The sequence below is a fragment of the Diplotaxodon limnothrissa genome, linkage group LG15 (genome assembly GCF_057381915.1).
Source record: "Diplotaxodon limnothrissa isolate DT_005_m linkage group LG15, D_limnothrissa_male_GT1.1, whole genome shotgun sequence".
Lineage (NCBI taxonomy): Eukaryota > Metazoa > Chordata > Actinopteri > Cichliformes > Cichlidae > Diplotaxodon > Diplotaxodon limnothrissa.
Window position 1 is genome coordinate 28,169,552 of NC_140610.1, and position 20,322 is coordinate 28,189,873.

Sequence of the window (20,322 nt, forward strand, 5' to 3'; positions counted from 1 at the left end):
GTGTGGAAATGGCGTTTGAGCTTGCTTGGGACCATGGCACTGTTTGAGAGCTTTTCTCCACACACCAAACATAACGGAGTCGGTGCAGTCGGATCTCCAGTGAAAGCAAATCCGAATGAAAGATAACTTTCGCTGTATTGCCGCGAGCTCACCGTTTTTGCTTTCTTTTGACTAGCGCTCGTACTAGGCTCTTCTGGATTAGAATTTTTTGGACCAATTAATTAAAATTAAATAATTTCCCACGGCACACCTGACAATCTCTCATGGCACACCTATGTGACACGGAACAGTGGTTGGAAAACACTGGGTTACCTGATCCAGCCGTAACTACATGCTTTATCAAAAAGGAAAGTTTGAAGCAAACTTTCAAACTTGCCTTTCCTTTTCCTAGTTTTAAGACTATAGTCTTAAAAGTAGAGATAGTGCCTGTCTCCTAAATACAAACTGGAAGCTGGTTCCACAGAAGAGGGCCTGAAAACTGAAGGCTCTGCCTCCTATTCTACTTTTAAATACTCTAGTAACAAAAAGTAAGCCCACAACAGATCATTTGCCTCCTATCCAAGAATACTCCTCTGTCACACCATCCCTCTGCATGTCCTCCTTCAGTACATCCTCCTCTGAAGTCTTGCTCTTCTCCTTCTGCCTGGTAACTGTATCTCCAGCCTCCACGCTCCCTCCTCTCCACATGCTCAATGCAGCTCATTTGTGATCCTGTCTATACTGCTCTCTGAAAATCTTCACCTCTGTCTCCTGTCTTTTTGTCAGTGCTACTGTCTCCAAAGCATACATCACAAAAACACTCAGATATGGTCATTATGTTTGTAGCCTCTGCCACAGCCGCCTCTGTTAGGTGGCTGGTTTCTGGAACCTGTCTAAGGACTGGGACAGGGCTTTCCTGTAGTGCAGAGTTGGTGTAGAGCCAACTGGTCAATTTTGTTAGTGTATGTACACTCGTTATTTATAGACACCAGGTCTATGAATAACGAGTGTAGAGGAACTTTGTAGACTCTCCATAGGCTCCTGTTGTTAGTCTTTTTCTTTTGTTCATTCTTCTGTTATTCACATTAGTATTTGTGTACTTTTGCAATGCCAGAGTTGACGAGTGGTGTAATCTTGAATGTCTGTTGTTTCATTGCAGTGAAATCCTGGAACATACGGAGCTGGATGGACAGATAAAGGTGCCCTGTCTGGGTTCTCTGCTCCCGCAAAATGAGCTGAAGCTGCTGGAGGAGCAGTACCTGACCCACAAAGAGGTAAAGAGCAGCAGGAACTGATGCTGCTGTCGGGTCAACTCAGTTCTGTCCCCCCATGTTAAAACTGTTGAGGGTGGCTTCTAGCTTTGGCCTGATGGTCGGCTTTCTGCTGGGGTGATTACATAGAGAACCCCGACTCTATGATAACTCAACAGCGTCTGATTATAATTTGTAGAACAAATGTGAAGTGAAACGTTTTCTTTAGGAAAAGGTGAAGCTGTGGCTGAACACTGCCCTGAAGAAGGAACAAGAGAACTGGCTGAGTGGAAGGACACCCGAAATCATCGATGGTTATTACTTCAGTTGTCTGGCTGTAGACGTCATACAGGTGAGGCTCAGGTGAGACCCATTGTGCAGGTGAGGCTCGGTCTGTGTTAAGTTGATTAGTGTTGTGATGTTTGTGTTTTCAGGTGATGACCGGTTCCCTGTCTGAGTTCAGCTGTGCCATCAAAGACAAGAGAAAAGCTCAGAGGCTCACAGTTCAGCTTGAGAACTTCATGTACAGGTACAGTCGTACTATGTGGTTCGCTAATCTTGAACTTACTTTTTATGTTACGGCATCATTCCTCCCATGCTCACTGAATATTTACTACAAATATATAACTTAATGCTGTCAGCATTAATCCCGTTAACATGAAGTTAACGCCATAACGGCATTAACATGACAAATCTCCGTTAGCGAGTTAACGCGGATCGCCCTGTGCGAGGGCTGCATGGCGTCAACGTGTTAACGTTGTTACCTTGTTAACGCATTAGCACCCTGCAGCCCCTTGCACGGGGCGATCCGTGTTAACTTGCTAATGGAGCAACGATAATGTGGTTATGGCGTTAATGTCATTTTAACGAGATTAACACTGACAGCACTAATATAACTATATTGTAACGTTTTCCACTTTAAATAAAAATGGTAGAGCTCAGCAATAAATTGTTCCACAAACTTATTTAAATAAAATTCTTCATAAAGCCTTCACTGCTTGTTCACATTTTCCATATTAAAATTGATCTTCAGTCAATATTTGAAGTCTGTTTTTGACCTGAAAAAAATGCAGACATGTAAATGACGTCTGATTGACACCCAGATGTGTAACAAATGTGTGTGTGTGTGTGTGTGTGTGTGTGTGTGTGTGTGTGTGTGTTTCAGCTATGTGAAGTGTGTGGAAGAGTTTGTGAAGGGAAACCATGGTAATGTCCGCTCGGTGATCAAAGCTCAGCTGGTCTGCGAGCAGCAGCTCAGGTGAGGTCACCTGTTCAGTTCTCAGACACCTGAGAGTCTTTGAAAGTCTTCCAAACAGAGTGGACTAGATCACATGACCTGTCTAAGGACCAAGGATAGAGTAGGATTAGATCTACCTAACTTTCAGCACTACTTCTTAGCCAACAGGCTTCAATTTATCTCAGGATGGCTAAAACATACCTACATCAAGCGACATGAATGCTTTAAAAGCATCCACATCAGCTCTCTGACAGCATGGGGGGAGTTTCTAAAATTGACACAGTCTTCATTAATCCCATGCAAATGTGGCACCCCGGTGAGGGAATGGCTACATTAATATTATTTTGTGTAAAACACTTGTGTTATGGGACATTTTTCATTACTATATGTACTCATTTTCAGTTACTTTAAAAGAATAGAAACCCATGTAAAAGGGAGTCATTTTATGTTAGAAAGCAGTAAGGGCGGAACGTTGGTGGCTGCTCTAGGGTTTCGGGGTGCAGTAAGTGGAGCCCACCTTCTGCTGCTTCCTCAGACACGTTCTAGAGGAAAACAGAGATGCATTGTGTCTTCCTTACTCCACTCTTCACCTGCTTTTACAGGTTGGTAAATGGTGTTTGTACTGAAAAAGTTGTTTATTGTTACCACAGTTACCCATGGTAATGTGAATGAGAGAATTTAAGGCGGTCCGCCTGAGTTACTTACAGTGTTGTGCAAGTTACTTTGAAAAAGTAATTAATTATAGTTACTAGTTACTTCTTCAAAAAAGTAACTGAGTTAGCAATTGAGTTACAATATTCTAAAAGTAATTAATTACATGAAAAGTAACTATTGCGTTACTTTAAAAAAAACGTTTAACCCCCTGGGTCCAGGGTATAATTGGCCATTTTTAACTACTTTTGATTTTCCCTCCACATTTTACCTTTAAAAACTATTTACTTTGCCTTGTGTTAATTCCAGTTCTTTTGATTCTTAGGGCCAAGAAAACACGGCTCAAAAGTGGTCTTTTACTTTAAAAAATGATCTTTATTTACATTTTCTGGAATATGGAGACCTGAGCACACAGCACACAGCCCCAGGTCTGAAGCACAAACGGAAGCCTAGTTATTTATATACTTGCTCTCATGTCACACCACACTTTAAGTTTCGATCAAACAGCCTAGTTGGTTTCACTTTCACTTCATTTTAGCTGCAAAAGCACGCTCTGCAACAGCAGCACTTTTTGGCACAGAGTGTACTCAGAGTTAGGCCTTTCTCATATGAAGCAATATAATCAGCATATAAACATTTGATATGATAAATTTAACGTCAACACTTGTTTGGTATCATCCTTTTCAGCACAACGTCCCATGTCTGAATTTACAGTCATGTTTTCATTTTGACACACTGTATTAACACAATTGATCTATAATCAGACAAAAAACATAAAATCATAGTAGAAAAAGTTATTTTTTACTGTAACAACCACAAACATGTTGTCATGAAACGCTGTGTGGCAGGCAGGAGTAGGACCCAAGATGCAGGCACTCAGACGCGAGGGATGAACTCAAAAAACTCAGCTTTATTTGCTGACAGGGGAAAAGCATACAAAACTAAACTGGGAAAATATAAACTTACACTTGACAGAGAGGCACACGAGGAAACACACAGCTTGAGGCAGTGGTTCCCACACACACACACACATTGCCACACACACAAACACATCCTCCAACCACACATACCCATATTTTCAGGGGGTGGCTGTAGCTCAGGTGGCAGAGCAGGTCAGCCACTAATCAGAAGGTCGGTGGTTCGATCCCAGGCTGCATCCTGGCTGCATGCCAAATATCCTTGGGCAAGATACTAACCCCATGTTTGCCTACTGGTGGTGGTCAGAGGGCCCGGTGGCGCCTGTGTCCGGCAGCCTCGCCTCTGTCAGTGCGCCCCAGGGCAGCTGTGGCTACAATGTAGCTTGCTATCGCCAGTGTGTGTGAATGGGTGGATGACTGAATGTAGTGTAAAGCGCTTTGGGGTCCTATGGACTAGAAAAGCGCTATACAAATGCAGGCCATACCCATATTTTGCTCCATTGCGGTTTATTTCACACCTCAAGCATTTAGTAAACAATTAAGCAAATACAAGTAATCTGCAATAAGTTACAGGTAGTAATAAAATAAACTACTAACTCTTTTAGGCTATGTCAGCACCTACACGGGTATTTTTGAAAACACAGCTGTTTCGTCCACACGTAAACGGCGTTTCGAATCACCGAAAACTGAGATTTTTTAAACTCCTTTTTTGCGTTTACGCGCGGACGAGGAATACAGAGTTCGCCAATCAACGTCAAAGGTATGTGCCTTTTTTCACGTCACGCTGTGCGCCACGTTATTGTTTACATGAGGTGAATTGCAGAATGGGAGATAGAGACAAAATACTGTTACTATTAATCTTCAGGTTTTACACGCTTAAATATACACACGCAGTTACTGTCCCTCCATTTACAAAGGCAGAGGCGTCACAGTGTGATTATTTTACGTGTAGTTGTTTTTTTTCATGTGTAATAATAGTCAACATTGCTATCAATACATTTTTCAAATGGAACAGAAAACAAAAGCAGTGCACAGTAAACACCGGAGCCCAAGAACACAGCCCAAACACAGTTCAGTTCAGGCAGCCGACCGTGCGGACGGCAATGGCGGCGGCGGCGTGGAAACAGATCAGGGGGCTGGCTGTGCGGACGGCGGCGGCGACGAAGGAGGCTTGGAGGCTGGACCAGACGAGGATGAAGGTTCGGAGGCTGGACCAGACGAGGATGAAGGCTCGGAGGCTGGACCAGATGAGGATGAAGCTGCTGATGGCTGGACCAGATGAGGAGGAAGCTGCTGATGGCTGGACCAGATGAGGATGAAGCTGTTGATGGCTGGGCGGGCCCCTCAGACCCTCCAGCGGAGGCAGGTTGCTGGACGGGCCCTCCGGAACCCCCAGTGGAGACGAGGAAGTGCTGGCCAGGCCCTCCCGAGCTTCCAGCAGGAGCAGATGCAGAGCCAGAGGGTGTGAGGACCCCTGGCTGAACATTAGGCTGACTAGGTGGGTGAGTGTGTGGCTGACCAGGGAACTGAATTGCTACAAGGGACTGAACTGAAGTCTGAAGTGGCACAGGGGACTGAACTGAAGTCGACTCAGCTAATGGTTCATATAGGGGTTGTTTTTGTGTGTGTGTGTGTGTGTGGGGGGGGGGGGGGGGGGGGGTCATAAGCAGAGAGTGCTTGCTAGCGCTGTCCTTAGACAGTAAATGTGACCAAACTATTGAGGAAAAAGCGCCACGTATATATTGTTTATCATGACTCTGGTTTTACGTGGCCTATCAACACAATTTAAAAACTGGTATATATCACCTTGTTGCTTTGTCTTTAAGTGGTCATGTTATTGGCTTACCACGACTACTTTATTCTTCCTCAGTCAAACAGCAGGACTCATGTGATTGTTTTGCCCCCTTAGCTCCAGGTATTGTGCTAGACAGTAATTGTGATTACAGTCCGCGGGAGCGTGCGCAGCTGCTTAAAGCTGTAGCGTCCAGATTACTTACGTAGTCAGCTACTTCCGTGCAACTGATATAAGATGCGGTAAGCTGAACACAGCTTCAACCGTCTGTTTGTTGAAAAATAGTAACGGACCGCATTTTCTTGTTAATAACTGCAACGGCATTGTAACGATAGGAATAGTAATTAGATATCAAATCAAATCACTTTTATTGTCACATCACATGTGCAGGTACATTGGTACAGCACATGTGAGTAAAATTCTTGTGTGCGAGCTTCACAAGCAACAGAGTTGTGCAAAATACAATAACGTAAACAAGCAAAATACAAGAATGGCTACATCTGAAACTAATAAATATATGTACAATATATAATAGTATATGCATTTCTGGATGTGTATAGTAAATATTTTTCTACGTGTGTGTGTGTGTGTGTGTGTGTATACACATATTTTACAAATTAAATAGAGTAAACAATAAAATAAAATATATAAAAATATACAGAGTTGAGACGTGCAAAACAGTGGCATTACTGTACAGTACGGAGTGCATAATGTTGAAGTTCCAGTAGTGGAGGTGAGGTGTCTATGACGTGTTCAGCAGTCTGATGGCCTGGTGGAAGAAGCTGTCTCTCAGTCTGCTGGTACGGGACCGGATGCTGCAGAACCTCCTTCCTGAGGGAAGTAGTCTGAACAGTTTGGCTGGGGTGACTGGAGTCCTTGATGATCCTCCCCGCTTTCCTCAGGCACCGCTTCCTGTAGATGTCTTGGAGGGAGGGAAGCTCACCTCCAATTATCCGTTCAGAGCACCGCACTACTCGCTGGAGAGCTTTGCAGTTGTAGGCGGTGCTGTTGCCATACCAGGTGGTGATGCATCCAGTGAGGATGCTCTCAATGGTACAGTGATAGAAGGTCCTGAGGATGCGGGGGCTCATGCCAAATCTTTTCAGTCTCCTGAGAAAGAAGAGGCGCTGCTGCGCCTTCTTCACTGTTTTGTTTGTGTGTACTGACCATGTAAGATCCTCAGCCAGATGTACACCAAGGAACCGGAAGCTGCTCACTCTCTCCACAGCAGCGCCGTTGATGGTGATGGGGGTGTGTACTTCTCTGCACCTCCGGAAGTCCACTATCAACTCCTTTGTCTTTGCGACGTTGAGGGTGAGATGGTTGTCTTGACACCAGTGGGTCAGGGCGCTGACCTCCTCCCTGTAAGCCGTCTCATCACCATTGGTGATAAGACCCACCACTGTAGTGTCGTCCGCAAACTTCACAATGATGTTGGAGTTGTTAGTGGCCGTGCAGTCGTAGGTGTAGAGTGAGTACAGGAGAGGGCTCAGTACACACCCCTGTGGAGCACCAGTGTTCAGTGTGATGGGGGATGAGGTGATGCTGCCCAGTCTGACCACTTGGCGTCTGTCAGACAGGAAGTTAAGGATCCAGCTGCAGAGGGAGCTGCTCAGTCCTAGATCCTGCAGTTTCCTGTCCAGCTTCGAGGGAACGATGGTATTGAATGTTGAGCTGTAATCTACAAACAGCATTCTCACATATGTGTCTCTCTTCTCCAGGTGTGACAGGGCAGTATGTAGTGTCAGGGCTATGGCATCATCAGTGGACCTGTTGTGGCGGTATGCGAACTGTTAGATTACACGTTACTGAAAAAAGTAACACCGTTAGTAACGTCGTTACTTGTAACGCCGTTGGTATTGGTATTGGTTACAAGTAACGGCGTTACTTGTAACGCCGTTACTTGTAACACCGTTATTCCCATCACTGGTTACTTGTTAATAGTTATGTTAAAGTGACTGAGTTAGCTAGTGTAACACAAGCATTCCGAGAAATTCTGTGTAGCTAACAGATGCATTAACAGGTTAATTCAACAGGCTGGGTTTCGTGATGCACTGAATAGTGATATTGCCAGTAAATTACTAAGGGGAACAAATGTGATGTATTTACCGATGCTGTAATTGAATATAACTGTTTAGACAGTAAGACACTACAGAAGACAATGTGATGTGTTTATTGATATGAGTAAGGAATGTAACTGTTATGGAAAGAAGGTGTTAATTAGAGAAACTGAACCAGTAAAGAGAGTATATTTCGCTGAGGTTGTGAAATAAGTAAATGTAATTGATGTGAACGAGGAACCAGCTGACTGGTATATTGAAAGCTCATGTTTAGTGTTTATATAGCATTTATTTGTGTGAAATAAATCAGACTCAGACACGTTCTGGAGGAAAACAGAGACGCATCTTGTCTTCCTTACTCCGCTCTTCACCTGCTTATATAGGTAACATATTTGTCATCATGGTCTTCATCCTTGGGACCCGTAACACAAACGTACACCTATCTGGAACAACCCTGACATAATATGATTAACTTTCCAGATTGGAGTTGTATAGGAATCAAATACTTAGAACATATATTAGAAGGAACAGAATTTATTCCGTTTGACAGACTGTTTACACAATATGGGCTCAACAAGAAAAGATTTTTAGAATATCAACAAATTAAATACATAGTAAAAAAGAAATTTAAACCCAGTCGAATCACAAACACCACCAAGTGTGGTACAGTTTCTTACTCTTAAACCCCAAATTACTGTCCAAAATATACAGAATGCTTTCTAAAACATATGAATCAATATCACTTCCTATTGCAAAATGGGAAATAGATTTATCAGTCAACTTAGACTGAAACTTCTGATCTCAGGTATGCATAAAAACCTTTCATTTAAATAGAAATTCCATTCTGCAATTAATTCAATACAAAACATTACATACTGTAGAGTGCACTATACGGGTCATCGGATGCTCACATTGTCAAGCCAATACACCAGACAATTATATTCACGCTCTTAGGTCCTGTCCACCAGTTTAGAAGTTTTGGTGCGGAATATGTGAAGACTTATCAGCGTCTGAAATGTGACAGCAAAACACAATAAAATACAAACGAGTGAGAACAGAAGAGTCAATAAACGCATTCAAAAGTGATTTACTCAAGCAAGAATGGGAGATGCTGTATAAGGAAAAAAATATTGATAAAGCTTATGAGATTTTTTTAGGAAAATTTAAACTGTTATATAATAGTCATTGCCCAGTAAAGAAATATAGTAAAAAACAAAAATATGCAGAGTGCCCATGGATTACAAAAGGATTGCAAAATGCATGTAAGAAGAAAAATACCTTATACAGAGAATTTATAATGAACAGAAGTACAGAAGCTGAAAATAAATACAAGAAATATAAAAATAAATTAACGAGTATTTTAAGGTCATGTAAAAAGGAATACTATGAAAAATTACTGATTATGAATAAAAATAATATTAAAGGGATCTGGAAAACATTAAATACCATCATCAAAAAGGGCTCGGGGCAGGCAGACTATCCTTCGTATTTCGCAAATAATGATAGAAATATTACTAATATGAGAGATGTGGTAAATGAGTTCAATAAATTCTTTGTAAGTGTTGGGCCAGACTTGGCTGAAACAATTCCTGATATAACAGATTCTGTAGAGAAAGAAACTAGACTCATTGACCGCAATCCTCATTCAATGTTCTTAACGGTGGTGGAAGAAATGGAAATCATTGATATTGTTGGGAAATCACAAACAAAAAACTCTACAGACTCTGACGACATTGATATGGAAATCGTTAAGAGAGTGATAGAGGGCATTTCCAAACCCTTAACACACATTTGCAATTTGTCCTTACAAACTGGTACATTCCCAAAACAAATGAAAACAGCTAAAGTAACACCACTGTTTAAAAATGGTGACAGACACCAATTCACAAATTATAGGCCTGTCTCTCTACTTTCTCAATTTTCAAAAATACTGGAAAAAGTCTTTAGTAATAGACTTGACAAATTTATAGATAAACACAAAATAATAATGGATAGTCAGTATGGTTTCAGATCAAATAGATCAACATCATTGGCATTAATGGAACTGATCGAAAATATCACCAACAATATAGATAAAAGTTAGTGTATTCATTGACCTAAAAAAAGCTTTTGACACAATTAATCATGACATATTACTTGATAAACTGGAGTACTACGGCATTAGAGGAGTGGTGTTAGAATGGGTAAAGAGTTATTTGAGAGACAGGCAGCAATTTGTGAAAATTGGGGAATATCAATCAGAGTGTATGGACATTGTTTGTGGAGTTCCGCAGGGGTCAGTATTGGGACCAAAGCTGTTTATCCTCTATATCAATGATATATGCAGAACATCAGATATATTACAGTTTATTCTATTTGCAGATGATACAAATATTTTTTGTGCTGGAGAGAACTTACAGCAGCTTTTGGAAATTGTCACACAAGAAATGATTAAACTGAAAACATGGTTTGATAGAAATAAGCTATCATTAAATTTGGAAAAAACTACATTTATGTTATTCGGAAATTGTAAAAAAGATGCAGGAGCAAAATTATTAGTAAACAATGTTGAAATAGAGCAAGTTTCGGATACAAAATTTCTGGGTGTGATAATAGTAGGGATGGGTATCGTTTAGGTTTTATCCGATACCGGTGCCAAAACGGTACTTTTGAAACGGTGCCGGTGCTTAAACGGTGCTCGAACCGGTGCTTAAAGAATAAAGAACACAAACTTCGTCCAAAAACCTCGTGTTTTTATTTTCCCCAGTAATTTTTTTAAGCAAAATTATAACAAAGTTAGCCCTTTCTGTCAATAAAACATAACGTCTTTGGAACCAGTGCTTAAACAATTGAAAACAAACTTTGTCATGAAACCTGTGATGTTTAGCAGTTTTTTTGCAAGAAGATAATCATATTAGCCTTTTCTGGAGCTATACAGCATCGCTCTTGGCTGATGGCATGCCCAGCACAAAAGAAAACACTTTCAGAAGGCGTTGATGAGGCTGGGACACACAAGTATTTTTCTGATAGGGCAGATAAATTGGGGAGTGTATCCCTCTTACTCCACCACCAGGCCACAGGGTCTTGTCCAGAGGTAATTCCTGGCAGTCTTTTGTATATTTGAAGCTCCTTATGTACCTGCTCTGTGATTGAGGGGACTCTACCCGCTTGAGAAGCAGCCTGTTGAAGCTCTCTGTCTTCATCCTCAAACAGTTTTTCTAAGGGTGACTTCTGGACCTTACTTAGCTGAAAAACAACAAAAAAAGATGTGTGAGGTTTGCAAAATAAATAAAGATCACTTTTAGAATGTAGTGGTTGTGTTAGAAAAAATCTGAAATTACATATTTTTCTGGCTTGTCCATGTCAGCATCATCCACCTCGCTGTGTGCTTTGGGGTCCTCAGTGGGAGGCTATGGACACACAGATAGTAAAAGAGCATTCCTTCAACATAGAAACTACATCATGATGCAAAAGGACAAGATTGTACACACACAATGAAAATACCTGCGCAACTGCTACTGTGGCATTTGCAACTGCTGCCTTCTCCAACCTGTCCCAGATGTCAGTAGCTGCCTCACCAGCTAGCCTGCCTTTAAAACGTGGGTCCATCATCGTGGCCTCCTTCAGAAATTTCTGAAGGTTTTCATCCTTTAAGTAAAACAAGATATAACATAGGAGCTGATACTGAAAAAAGGTAACCCTATTTTCCATGCGCATTGACATTGTCTGCAAATACCTGATATCTTTTCTGCAGACTACCCCAGACTTTCTCTTTTATTGAAGAGGTGAAAACACTGTCTTCATCACATCGGCTGAAATGTGCCTCCAGCTTGGCCAGGATGGGGATGATTTGGCTGCATGTGGGTGACTTGTCACTTGAGACACACATGGTTGACGTGTACAGGACTTGCATGCACTTAATAAACTCCTCTGCCTTGATTAAATCAGTGTGTGTGAACCTTTCTAGTCTGTTGAAAAATATTCACAATGTTAAAGGTAAATGACGTTATTTAGCTCTTGCAAGTGATGCTCATGTCATTCACTTACTTGTCCTTCTCCATAGGCTTCCTCAGCCGTTGATCCGGAGCAGCTGCCTGGATTGCATCAAACTGCTCCATAAATCTCTCCACCATTAGGAAGAGAGAATTCCAGCGCGTCTTAACGTCAAGAATTACATTATGCTCTGGCAAATCTAAAGCACAGATAGACACAAACATTTTTTTAAATTACTATAAAAAAGGTAATATGAATAACAATACTTCTTGATATGTAACTGCATGTGCTACTTACTCAGGATTCGCTGCTTTTCTCTGAGCACAGTTTTGCTCAAGGATGAACGTTTGAGCCACACCACAACTGAACGGATTTTGGCACACCAGCTGGAAACTGCAGGAATGTCATACACCTTTTGTGCGGCCAGGTTGAGGGTATGAGCAAAGCATCCCACTTTTAAAAAGTCCAATTTTTTCAAAGCAACATCCATGTTGCAGGCATTATCTACAGTGGCAGCAATTATTTTCCCTCCCAAGTGAAATTGCTCCACAACGCTTGATATTTCTTTAGCGACAACTGGACCTGTTTGTGACTCATAAACTGCTTCAGTGCTGAGCACATTCTGCTTCATTTTGCCTTTGTAGATGTAGTGAACAGTCACTGTGAGGAAATGGTCCTGAGCAATACTGGTCCATCCATCACAGGTGATAGCGACCTTGTTAACCTGTGCCAAATTCTGGATGAGGTTGCTTTTCTCCACACAATACCAAGCAGGTATAAGTGTGTTGGATAGATCATCCCTGGATGGGGGCTGATACCTCGGATTAAGGGCAGAGGACATCTCCCTGAATTGAAGAAAAAAAACAAAACAAAAAAGAAAAAAAAACATATAACTCACCTTTTATTCAAATATAGTTTACTTATAATATTTAGAGAAGACTTACAAAGCTAAGCAGCTATGAACATATTAACCTTTACAGTATTATGCAGTCTATTTTTTATGTCAGAGTAATACAACATTTTTCACCTGAATGATGGTGACTCCACCGTTGAAAATGGATGGAGATCTTTGACTATAAATTTTGTCACTGCCCTGTGAATTTCGTCCACTTTTTCTTTCGTCATTTTAGCCTTTTTGGCCAGGATGAAGGGAGTATCTGCCATCAAACAAGAAGAAAGCCGCATGTAACTACGACGGTGTTTGCTAGTTCACCTTACATGCATTAATTTAATAACGTGGTTAGCCTACTCAACTTAAATTACACACGAACAACATTAAGATACTCACCCAGAGAAGAACGGGTGCTGCTGCCATCATCATCATCAGTTATCATTTCCGCTACACTGGCGGCAGGGCTAGGGGCCGGACTCTCCTCTTCGGGTTCTTGGATGTTGCTAACTCCGAGAACAGGCACCGCAGCAGATGTGCTAGGTGTGCTGTCTTGCTGCAAGTTATCAAATGCGGTGCATTTCTCGGCTTTTAAAAAAACGCTATGCGACGCCATGTGTTTCATTAGATTTGAGGTGTTACCTCCTTTGCACATTATTACCTTTAAGCACTTGTTGCAGGCTGCTGAGTTTATATCTTTTGCTGTGAAGTACAGCCACACTCTCGAGCGCTTCGCCTTCGGCATTTTAGCTCCGCTCTAAAGAAAAAACCGTACATACCTGGGCCCGCCTACTATCCTGGGAAAGGAAGTGATTGGCTAGATTTCTCAGGGGAAAAAAGCACCGAAATGAAGCACCGAATTGTGCGCTGCTTTTCGGTCTGGTTACTACCGTTTATGTCAGAACCGGTTCCACAATGGCACCGGACACCGGTACCCATCCCTAGATAATAGATAACAAAATCTGCTGGAAACCTCACATAAAGCATATACAAGCCAAACTGTCAAGAAGCATCTCCGTACTAAGTAAAGTTAAATATTTTTTGCCTTCCAAATCACTCCGGGTACTTTATTGTTCACTTATATTGCCATATTTGGAATACTGTGTGGAAATTTGGGGAAACACATATAAAACTGCACTTCAACCAATATTTAAAATTTAAAAAAAAGCAATCAGGATGATTAATAAAGCAAGATTTAGAGACCATACTAACATCATGTTTTTGAAATTAAAAATACTGAAGTTTATGGATCTTATAAAATATAAAACTGCAAAAATTATGTACAAGGCCAGATACAATATGTTACCAGGAAATATACAGAGGATGTTCTATGACAGAGAAGGAGACTATGAATTGAGGGGGAAATTGAATCTAAGGATTCTTAAAGCACGGTCAAAGGTTAAAACCTTTTGTGTCACTATTTATGGGGTAAAACTGTGGAATAGTTTTACTATAGATCTACAGCAATGCTCAGGAATTAGTAAGTTCATGAAAATACTTCGAAAACTGATTTTGGAAGAATATGATACCGATAAAGATGATCACCCATTGTATGTATAAAAATATCAAATTATATCCAAATTATATCAATCACGGTAGCCAAGTTTATATAGGTTCTCCTCGTGTATCGTGTGGAGTATGTGATGATGGGAATTAGGTGAATTATGTGGGATCAATAAGATGTTGAGCAGGGGTAGGAATTAATAAGTATGTTCATACTTCTTCCTACTCCTTTTCAGACCAAACATTGTTACATTATGTCAGACGATTTTGTTTTATTTCATTATATATTTTTTGTTTATCTGAACACATACGTGTGTGTGTGTGTATCTACATATATATTCGTATCTGTAAAAGGAAATATATATATATACACACTACATGTGTGTATATATTGTTTTTTGTTTTATATGTCTGAAACAAATAAAGATACAATACAATACAATACAATACAATACAATACATTCCAACTTCCCCATTAGTGTGCTTGTTGGGCAACTTAGAATATGTCACAACGTATTGGGGGGTCATAGTTTGGTCCCAACTTCGCTGTTGTGATTGATGTGGGGGTAGGGACAGGCTTGGGGCGTCGGGGGATTCCCTAGGGACGTCTTCCTTGGAGGACATCAGGAATATTTCAGAGTCATTTAATAAAAATCTGATGAAACATTCGTCTCTATATCAGGACTTTATCTGTCATCCACTGTGATCACCTTCTGTTTTCTTTCATTTCTACAACACCGTGAAAATAAAAGGGAGGTTTGCGTGCTTCGTACACCCCCGTTCTCAGGGCAGGTGGGCTGGGAGGAGGAGGTCTGGGTTGTGGGGCCTCCCTGCTACTGCGGAGTTGGGAGCGGTCTGCTTGTCTCCAACCCAAGGGAAAAGGGTAACACCTCCGGGGTCTAGGTGCAGTTTCCCCCTCTAGTGGCGAGGGTACCTGGACCTGGGGTATAGAGTATGTTTGGAGAGTGTGATTGTGTGTACAGTGTCTATTTTTGTCTGTCTCCACATTGGGTGAGTGCTGAGTATTTGCATATGTGTGCATGAGGGACATACAGGACAGGCGGCAAAAAAAAATGACATGACCTGGATCACATGACCTGCAGATCTGACTGATAGCACTGATAGAGAGAGTTAACCATTTTGTCTTCTTACAGCAGAGACTTGCTTATATTTAGTCATCCATTGCTTTTATTTCAGATACAGAAAATAAAGAATTATATTTCATATCTGTCCACAGGAGTTTGCCTCACATTTAAATGGTAGAGGACTCGCAGAGGAAACAAAAATAAAAATTTTATCATGATGTTACAGCCTGACTTCTTCCTACTGTTTATCTTTGTTGGTCTATTTTTAACAGTGAATCATTTTATTGTTGCTGTTTTGGCGAGCTGTGTGATTATGAGCTCTGCTGCTGACTGGTTCTCTCTGCTCGTCTTTAGGGATTACATCACGGCTGAAACAGGAAATCTGTCTCAGGAGCAGAAGCATGGCTGTCTGAATGCGCTGTCTGCCCTGAGGGATTGTGGGTACAGATATCTCACCTGTTCTCTTCACATTAGACTGAAGGTATGAATACTGTACTGCAGTAGTAATATTCAGAAACCTGCACATTAACAGAAGTCCTTAAATCAAATCCTCCTGGAAATCCTGTCACAGAGGTTTTCAAAGTGTTATCGTGAAACGTTGCATTATTCACCTGAAGCTTGTTCTGATAAACGTCTTTATGTCGCTAAGAGCACTGCTCACATCTCATGGTTTGAAGATCTGACAGTTTCATGTTTAGGGCATTTATTTCTGGAAATGACAGAAGGTGTGTTGGAGTCAGCTGTGGATGCCGCGATGGCTGAATGGCTCACTTCCTCTCGTCGACTTGCTCCTGGACTCTCTGAGCCAACAACTGGTTGACCTGACTGACCTGAAACCAGTCTGCAGAGAGGTGAAATGCCTTCATACCTCTGTATCTGTCTGCACACCTGTCTGTCTGTCTGTTTGACCCCACTGTGTGTCTGCAGTTGCTCCTTTGTGACCTGCATCAGGATGTGGTCCTTAAGTATGTGAAGAGGATGATGAAGACCAAGATGAAGAGCAAGGAGCAGCAGACTGCCGGAGCTCAGCGGATGATTGAAGACGCCAAAAAGATCAACAGCTTCTTCTCTGAGGAGGTGAGACAGGTGCACCCTCACATAGGTGTGCTCACCACCAGGCTGTCTCAGTTAGTTCACTCTTCAGTAATACTGTGCTAGTACTGCAATACTGTTAATGCGTTAAGGCATCTGGGAAGGATCTCAAAACTGGATTATAGATGCCATACAGTTGGTGTCATAAGCCCCGGCCTCTATTCAAAGATGGTCATTCACTCTGGACATAGATGGCTTCTTTCACTCCTCTGTCAAACCATCTTTCTTCTTGAGACCACGCCCACTCACATCCTGGGCCATTTGACCTCAGTAAGTCACATGATAGGGTGGGGCAAGGTCTCATAAAGGGTTCACCCGAAACCTTGGCTGATTGTCACCCAAACCTGTTTTCACGCCTTGGCTCGTGTGATTAGGCAGAGGATCAATAGGGGGTCCATGACCCTTTTTGGGACACTCGATGGGGCTTAAAAATCTGGGACTCCACCGTTTGCTCTTAGAACTGAAGAAGCTTCTTGGATGAAATGTCTTTAAGAAACTTAAAGTCCAGATGCTTTTTAGGCCAAGAAGTAAAATTATTAACAAGATAATCAACCTCTGTTGGAGTAGCGTTCAGGTAGGTATTCTGTGCTGGTACAGAAGATGATAACAGTGGGGTTAATAAATTTGGCCAGATTTCTAGAAATGAAATCTGCTCCACCAAAAGTGTGATGCATGCTGTGTCACGGTCGGACGGTCCTCCCCGGACGACCCTGCTTGTCTATGTATGTGTGTGTGAGTGTGTGTGTTCGCTTCTCCCTCTCTCTCCCCGGTCCTCAAAGCCGTGTTTACGGATGTGCGCGCTGTAGGGAAGGCGTGACCTGGCGACTTTCGTCATCAAAGGTCCCTTCTCGCTGTCGCAGGCCCACCAGCGTCTGATTACCTGGCCAGCTGTTGGCAATCATCCTTCTTTGCCATTCGGAGGTATTTAACCTGGGCTTGCGGCGACAGTCACGTGGGATTATTACTCCAAACTGGTAGAATCTTTGCGAGAAGTGTGCTTTTGTTATTCGGCTAGCGAGTTTGCTAATTGTGGATTTTGTGGATTTCCTTCTTCCTCCAGGAGAGTTGGGTGGAGAAGCAAGTTGGGGAGCACACGCACTCACGGAGCCTCTGCATGGAGCACACGGGGAGCAAAGGACGAGCCCTGTTTGGAGATTGCACTTTTTTTATTGTATTGTTGGACTTACCTGTTTTTCTCACTCTCGAGGGTTGAACAAGATTACAGTTAAAAATAAATATCCTCTCCTTCTGCTTGCCTCAGCATTCGAACTGTTACAGGGGCCGGTCATGTTCACAGGGCTCTAGACTAACTTTTTGCCATGGTTGCACCACATCGCTTAACACCGCAGTTTTACATGTGCACTTTTTTTTGGGGGGGGGGGAAATTGCTGTCCATACAGACAATATTCATTTGTAAATGATTAACTAACAATCTTGTGCTTAAAGTGGTTTGGCACTCTTTGGCAATATTGTAGAAAATGTTAAACTTAATCATCATCTCGGCCTCCTCTGATGACCTGTTTGCTGCTGCCTGCTGCTGAAAGGCAGTGGGGAGAGGGAACACTTGGGCAGTGCATTTATTGCAGCATATAATGTGTTTTCTGGATACACCGTGCTTTTTCAGTGTTCAAAGATTAATGGCTCCGTGTCAGAGCACTGCCTATGAATTTCAGATGGATCAGGCCTTAACTTAACAAAAAAGTTATCAATAGTTCTTTTCATCTTTTCTCATTACCCACAGCTACATCCACTTCTGTTGGGCCTACTCACTAGGGCTGGGTATCATCACTGATTTCTATAATCCATTCGATTACAGTTCTCAAAGTCCTGATTCAATTCAATTTTGCTTTCGGTCTTACTAATGCCCCTGTTGTCTTCCAGGCCTTGATCAATGATGTGCTCAGAGACTTTATTAACCATTTTGTTTTCATGTATCTGGATGACTTTCTGATCTTTTTCAGGACCCGGAGAGTGCACATCAACCATGTACATCTGGTCCTACGTCGCCTGTTGGAGAATCGCCTCTTTGTTAAGGCAGAAAAGTCTGAGTTCCATGTTCAAACGTTTTTTTTTTTCTGGTATTCATTGTCTGCTCGCAAACAGGGGCGTTTGCGAGCAGATGCGGTCAAGGTCAAAGCCGTAGTGGAATGGCCAATTCCCAAAACCTGCAGGGAGCTGCAGAGATTCTTAGGCTTCGCCAATTTCTACCCCCGCTTCATCTGGGATTTCAGCAAGGTAGCCCTTCCTCTAACCAACCTCACTTCTCCTAAGTTGTCTTTCCAGTGGTCTCCCACAGCCCAGCAAGCGTTCAATCGGCTCAAGCACCTGTTCTCTTCAGCTCTGGTCCTTGTCCAGGTGTACCTCAGCTGGCCCCTTTATCATGGAGGTGGACACGTCCGACTCGGGCGTGGGGGCGGTTCTCTCCCAACTGATTGAAGGCAAGCTACATTTCTGTGCTTTTTTTCTCCCGTAGGCTGTCTCAGGTTGAGAGGAATTATGATGTGGGTGATCAGGAGTAGCTCGCCATCAAGTTGGCTCTCAAGGAATGGCAGCATTGGTTGGAGGGCAGTGAGCAGCCTTTCGTGGTGTGGACAAACCATAAAAATCTGGCATACCTCCAGGCAGCCAAGCGCCTCAATGCCCAACAAGCCAGGTGGGTCTTGTTTTTCACACATTTTCACTTCTCCATTACCTACAGGCCCGGCTCAAGGAACACTAAGCCTGATGCGTTGTTGGTGGCCCTCTCTCATTCTTGATGTCCAGAACTATGTTTCGGTTTGCCCAGTGTGCGACCTCCAACTCACCTGCCTCTGGCCTCCTGCGACTGTTGCCCACTCCTAAACGCACTTGGTCCATTATTGACCGTTTTTCCAAGGCCGCCCACTTCATTGCTCTGCCCAAGCTCCCTTCTGCCCTGGAGATGGCCCAGTTACTAATGCAATACGTGTTCCGGTTCCACGGCATACCCCAGGACATAGTTTCTGACCAAGGCCCTCATTTTACCTCGCAGGTCTGAAAAGAGTTCTGTTTGGAGTTGGGAGCTCAGGTCAGCTTGTCCTCCGGGTTCCATCCCCAAACTAATGGTCAGACTGAAAGGGCAAACCAAGAAATGGAGACCACGCTGCGCTGCGTTGCTTCATCTAACCAGTCGACCTGGAGCAACCAATTGGCCTGGGTGGAGTACGACCACAACGCAAGCACCTCATCGGCAACCGGACTCTTGCCCTTCGAGGCATCGCTGGGGTACCAACCTCCCCTCCTCTCTAGCTCTGAGGGAGAGTTGGCAGTTCCCTCTGTAAAGCACCACCTGAGATGCTGTCGTCGGGTCTGGCGGGCCACCCGAGCAGCGCTCCTGAGAACGGCCGAGCGTAACAAGGCACTGGCGGATCGCCGTCGCAACCCTGCCCCAGACTACCAGGTCGGCCAGCAAGTGTGGCTCTCCAGCAGACACATTCCCCTTTGGACTGGTGTCCAAGAAACTGGCCCCTCGGTCTCTGGGCCCCTTCTCTATCCAGGAGTTCCTGAACCAGGTGACGGTCCAGCTGGCCCTGCCGCCCGCTATGAAAGTACATAACGTCTTCCATGTTTCTCAGATTAGGCCCGTACGGACCAGCCGTTTGTGCCTGCCCTCCGGGTTATCGACAGCACCCCGCCATGCTCCATTACTCGCATAATGGATGCCAGGCGTCGCAGTAGGGGCTTTCAGTTTTTGGTGGATTGGGAAGGGTATGGTCCGGAAGAACGTTCTTGGGTGCCGCGGTCCGCAATTCTCGATAATCGCATGATGAAAGAATTCAGCTGCAGGCATCCAGACAAGTACAGCAGGTCTCCCGGAGGCTCCCGTTAGAGGGGGGGAACTGTCACGGTCAGACAGTCCTCCCCGGATGACCCTGCT

The 20,322-nt window shown here is 43.1% G+C and overlaps 2 protein-coding genes across 2 annotated transcripts in view; one reads left to right on the plus strand and one right to left on the minus strand.

Moving 5' to 3' along the window:
- The window catches only part of LOC146617701 (tumor necrosis factor alpha-induced protein 2-like), a 63,344-nt gene that overhangs the window by 27,418 nt on the left and 15,604 nt on the right, over positions 1 to 20,322 (plus strand). Inside the window, exons 5-11 of the mRNA XM_085373205.1 lie at positions 1,139 to 1,253; positions 1,459 to 1,581; positions 1,664 to 1,758; positions 2,395 to 2,487; positions 15,690 to 15,816; positions 16,058 to 16,186; positions 16,263 to 16,412. Coding sequence (XP_085229331.1) covers positions 1,139 to 1,253; positions 1,459 to 1,581; positions 1,664 to 1,758; positions 2,395 to 2,487; positions 15,690 to 15,816; positions 16,058 to 16,186; positions 16,263 to 16,412 — 832 coding nt within the window. The remainder of the gene's footprint in view (positions 1 to 1,138; positions 1,254 to 1,458; positions 1,582 to 1,663; positions 1,759 to 2,394; positions 2,488 to 15,689; positions 15,817 to 16,057; positions 16,187 to 16,262; positions 16,413 to 20,322) is intronic.
- On the minus strand, positions 10,749 to 12,701 carry LOC146617702 (E3 SUMO-protein ligase ZBED1-like). Its single transcript, XM_085373321.1, has 6 exons — positions 12,156 to 12,701; positions 11,913 to 12,057; positions 11,602 to 11,833; positions 11,370 to 11,513; positions 11,207 to 11,275; positions 10,749 to 11,111 (listed from the first exon to the last, which is right to left on the minus strand). Exons 1-6 carry the CDS (start codon positions 12,697 to 12,699, stop codon positions 10,749 to 10,751), a joined length of 1,497 nt encoding a protein of 498 aa, XP_085229447.1. The 5' UTR covers positions 12,700 to 12,701.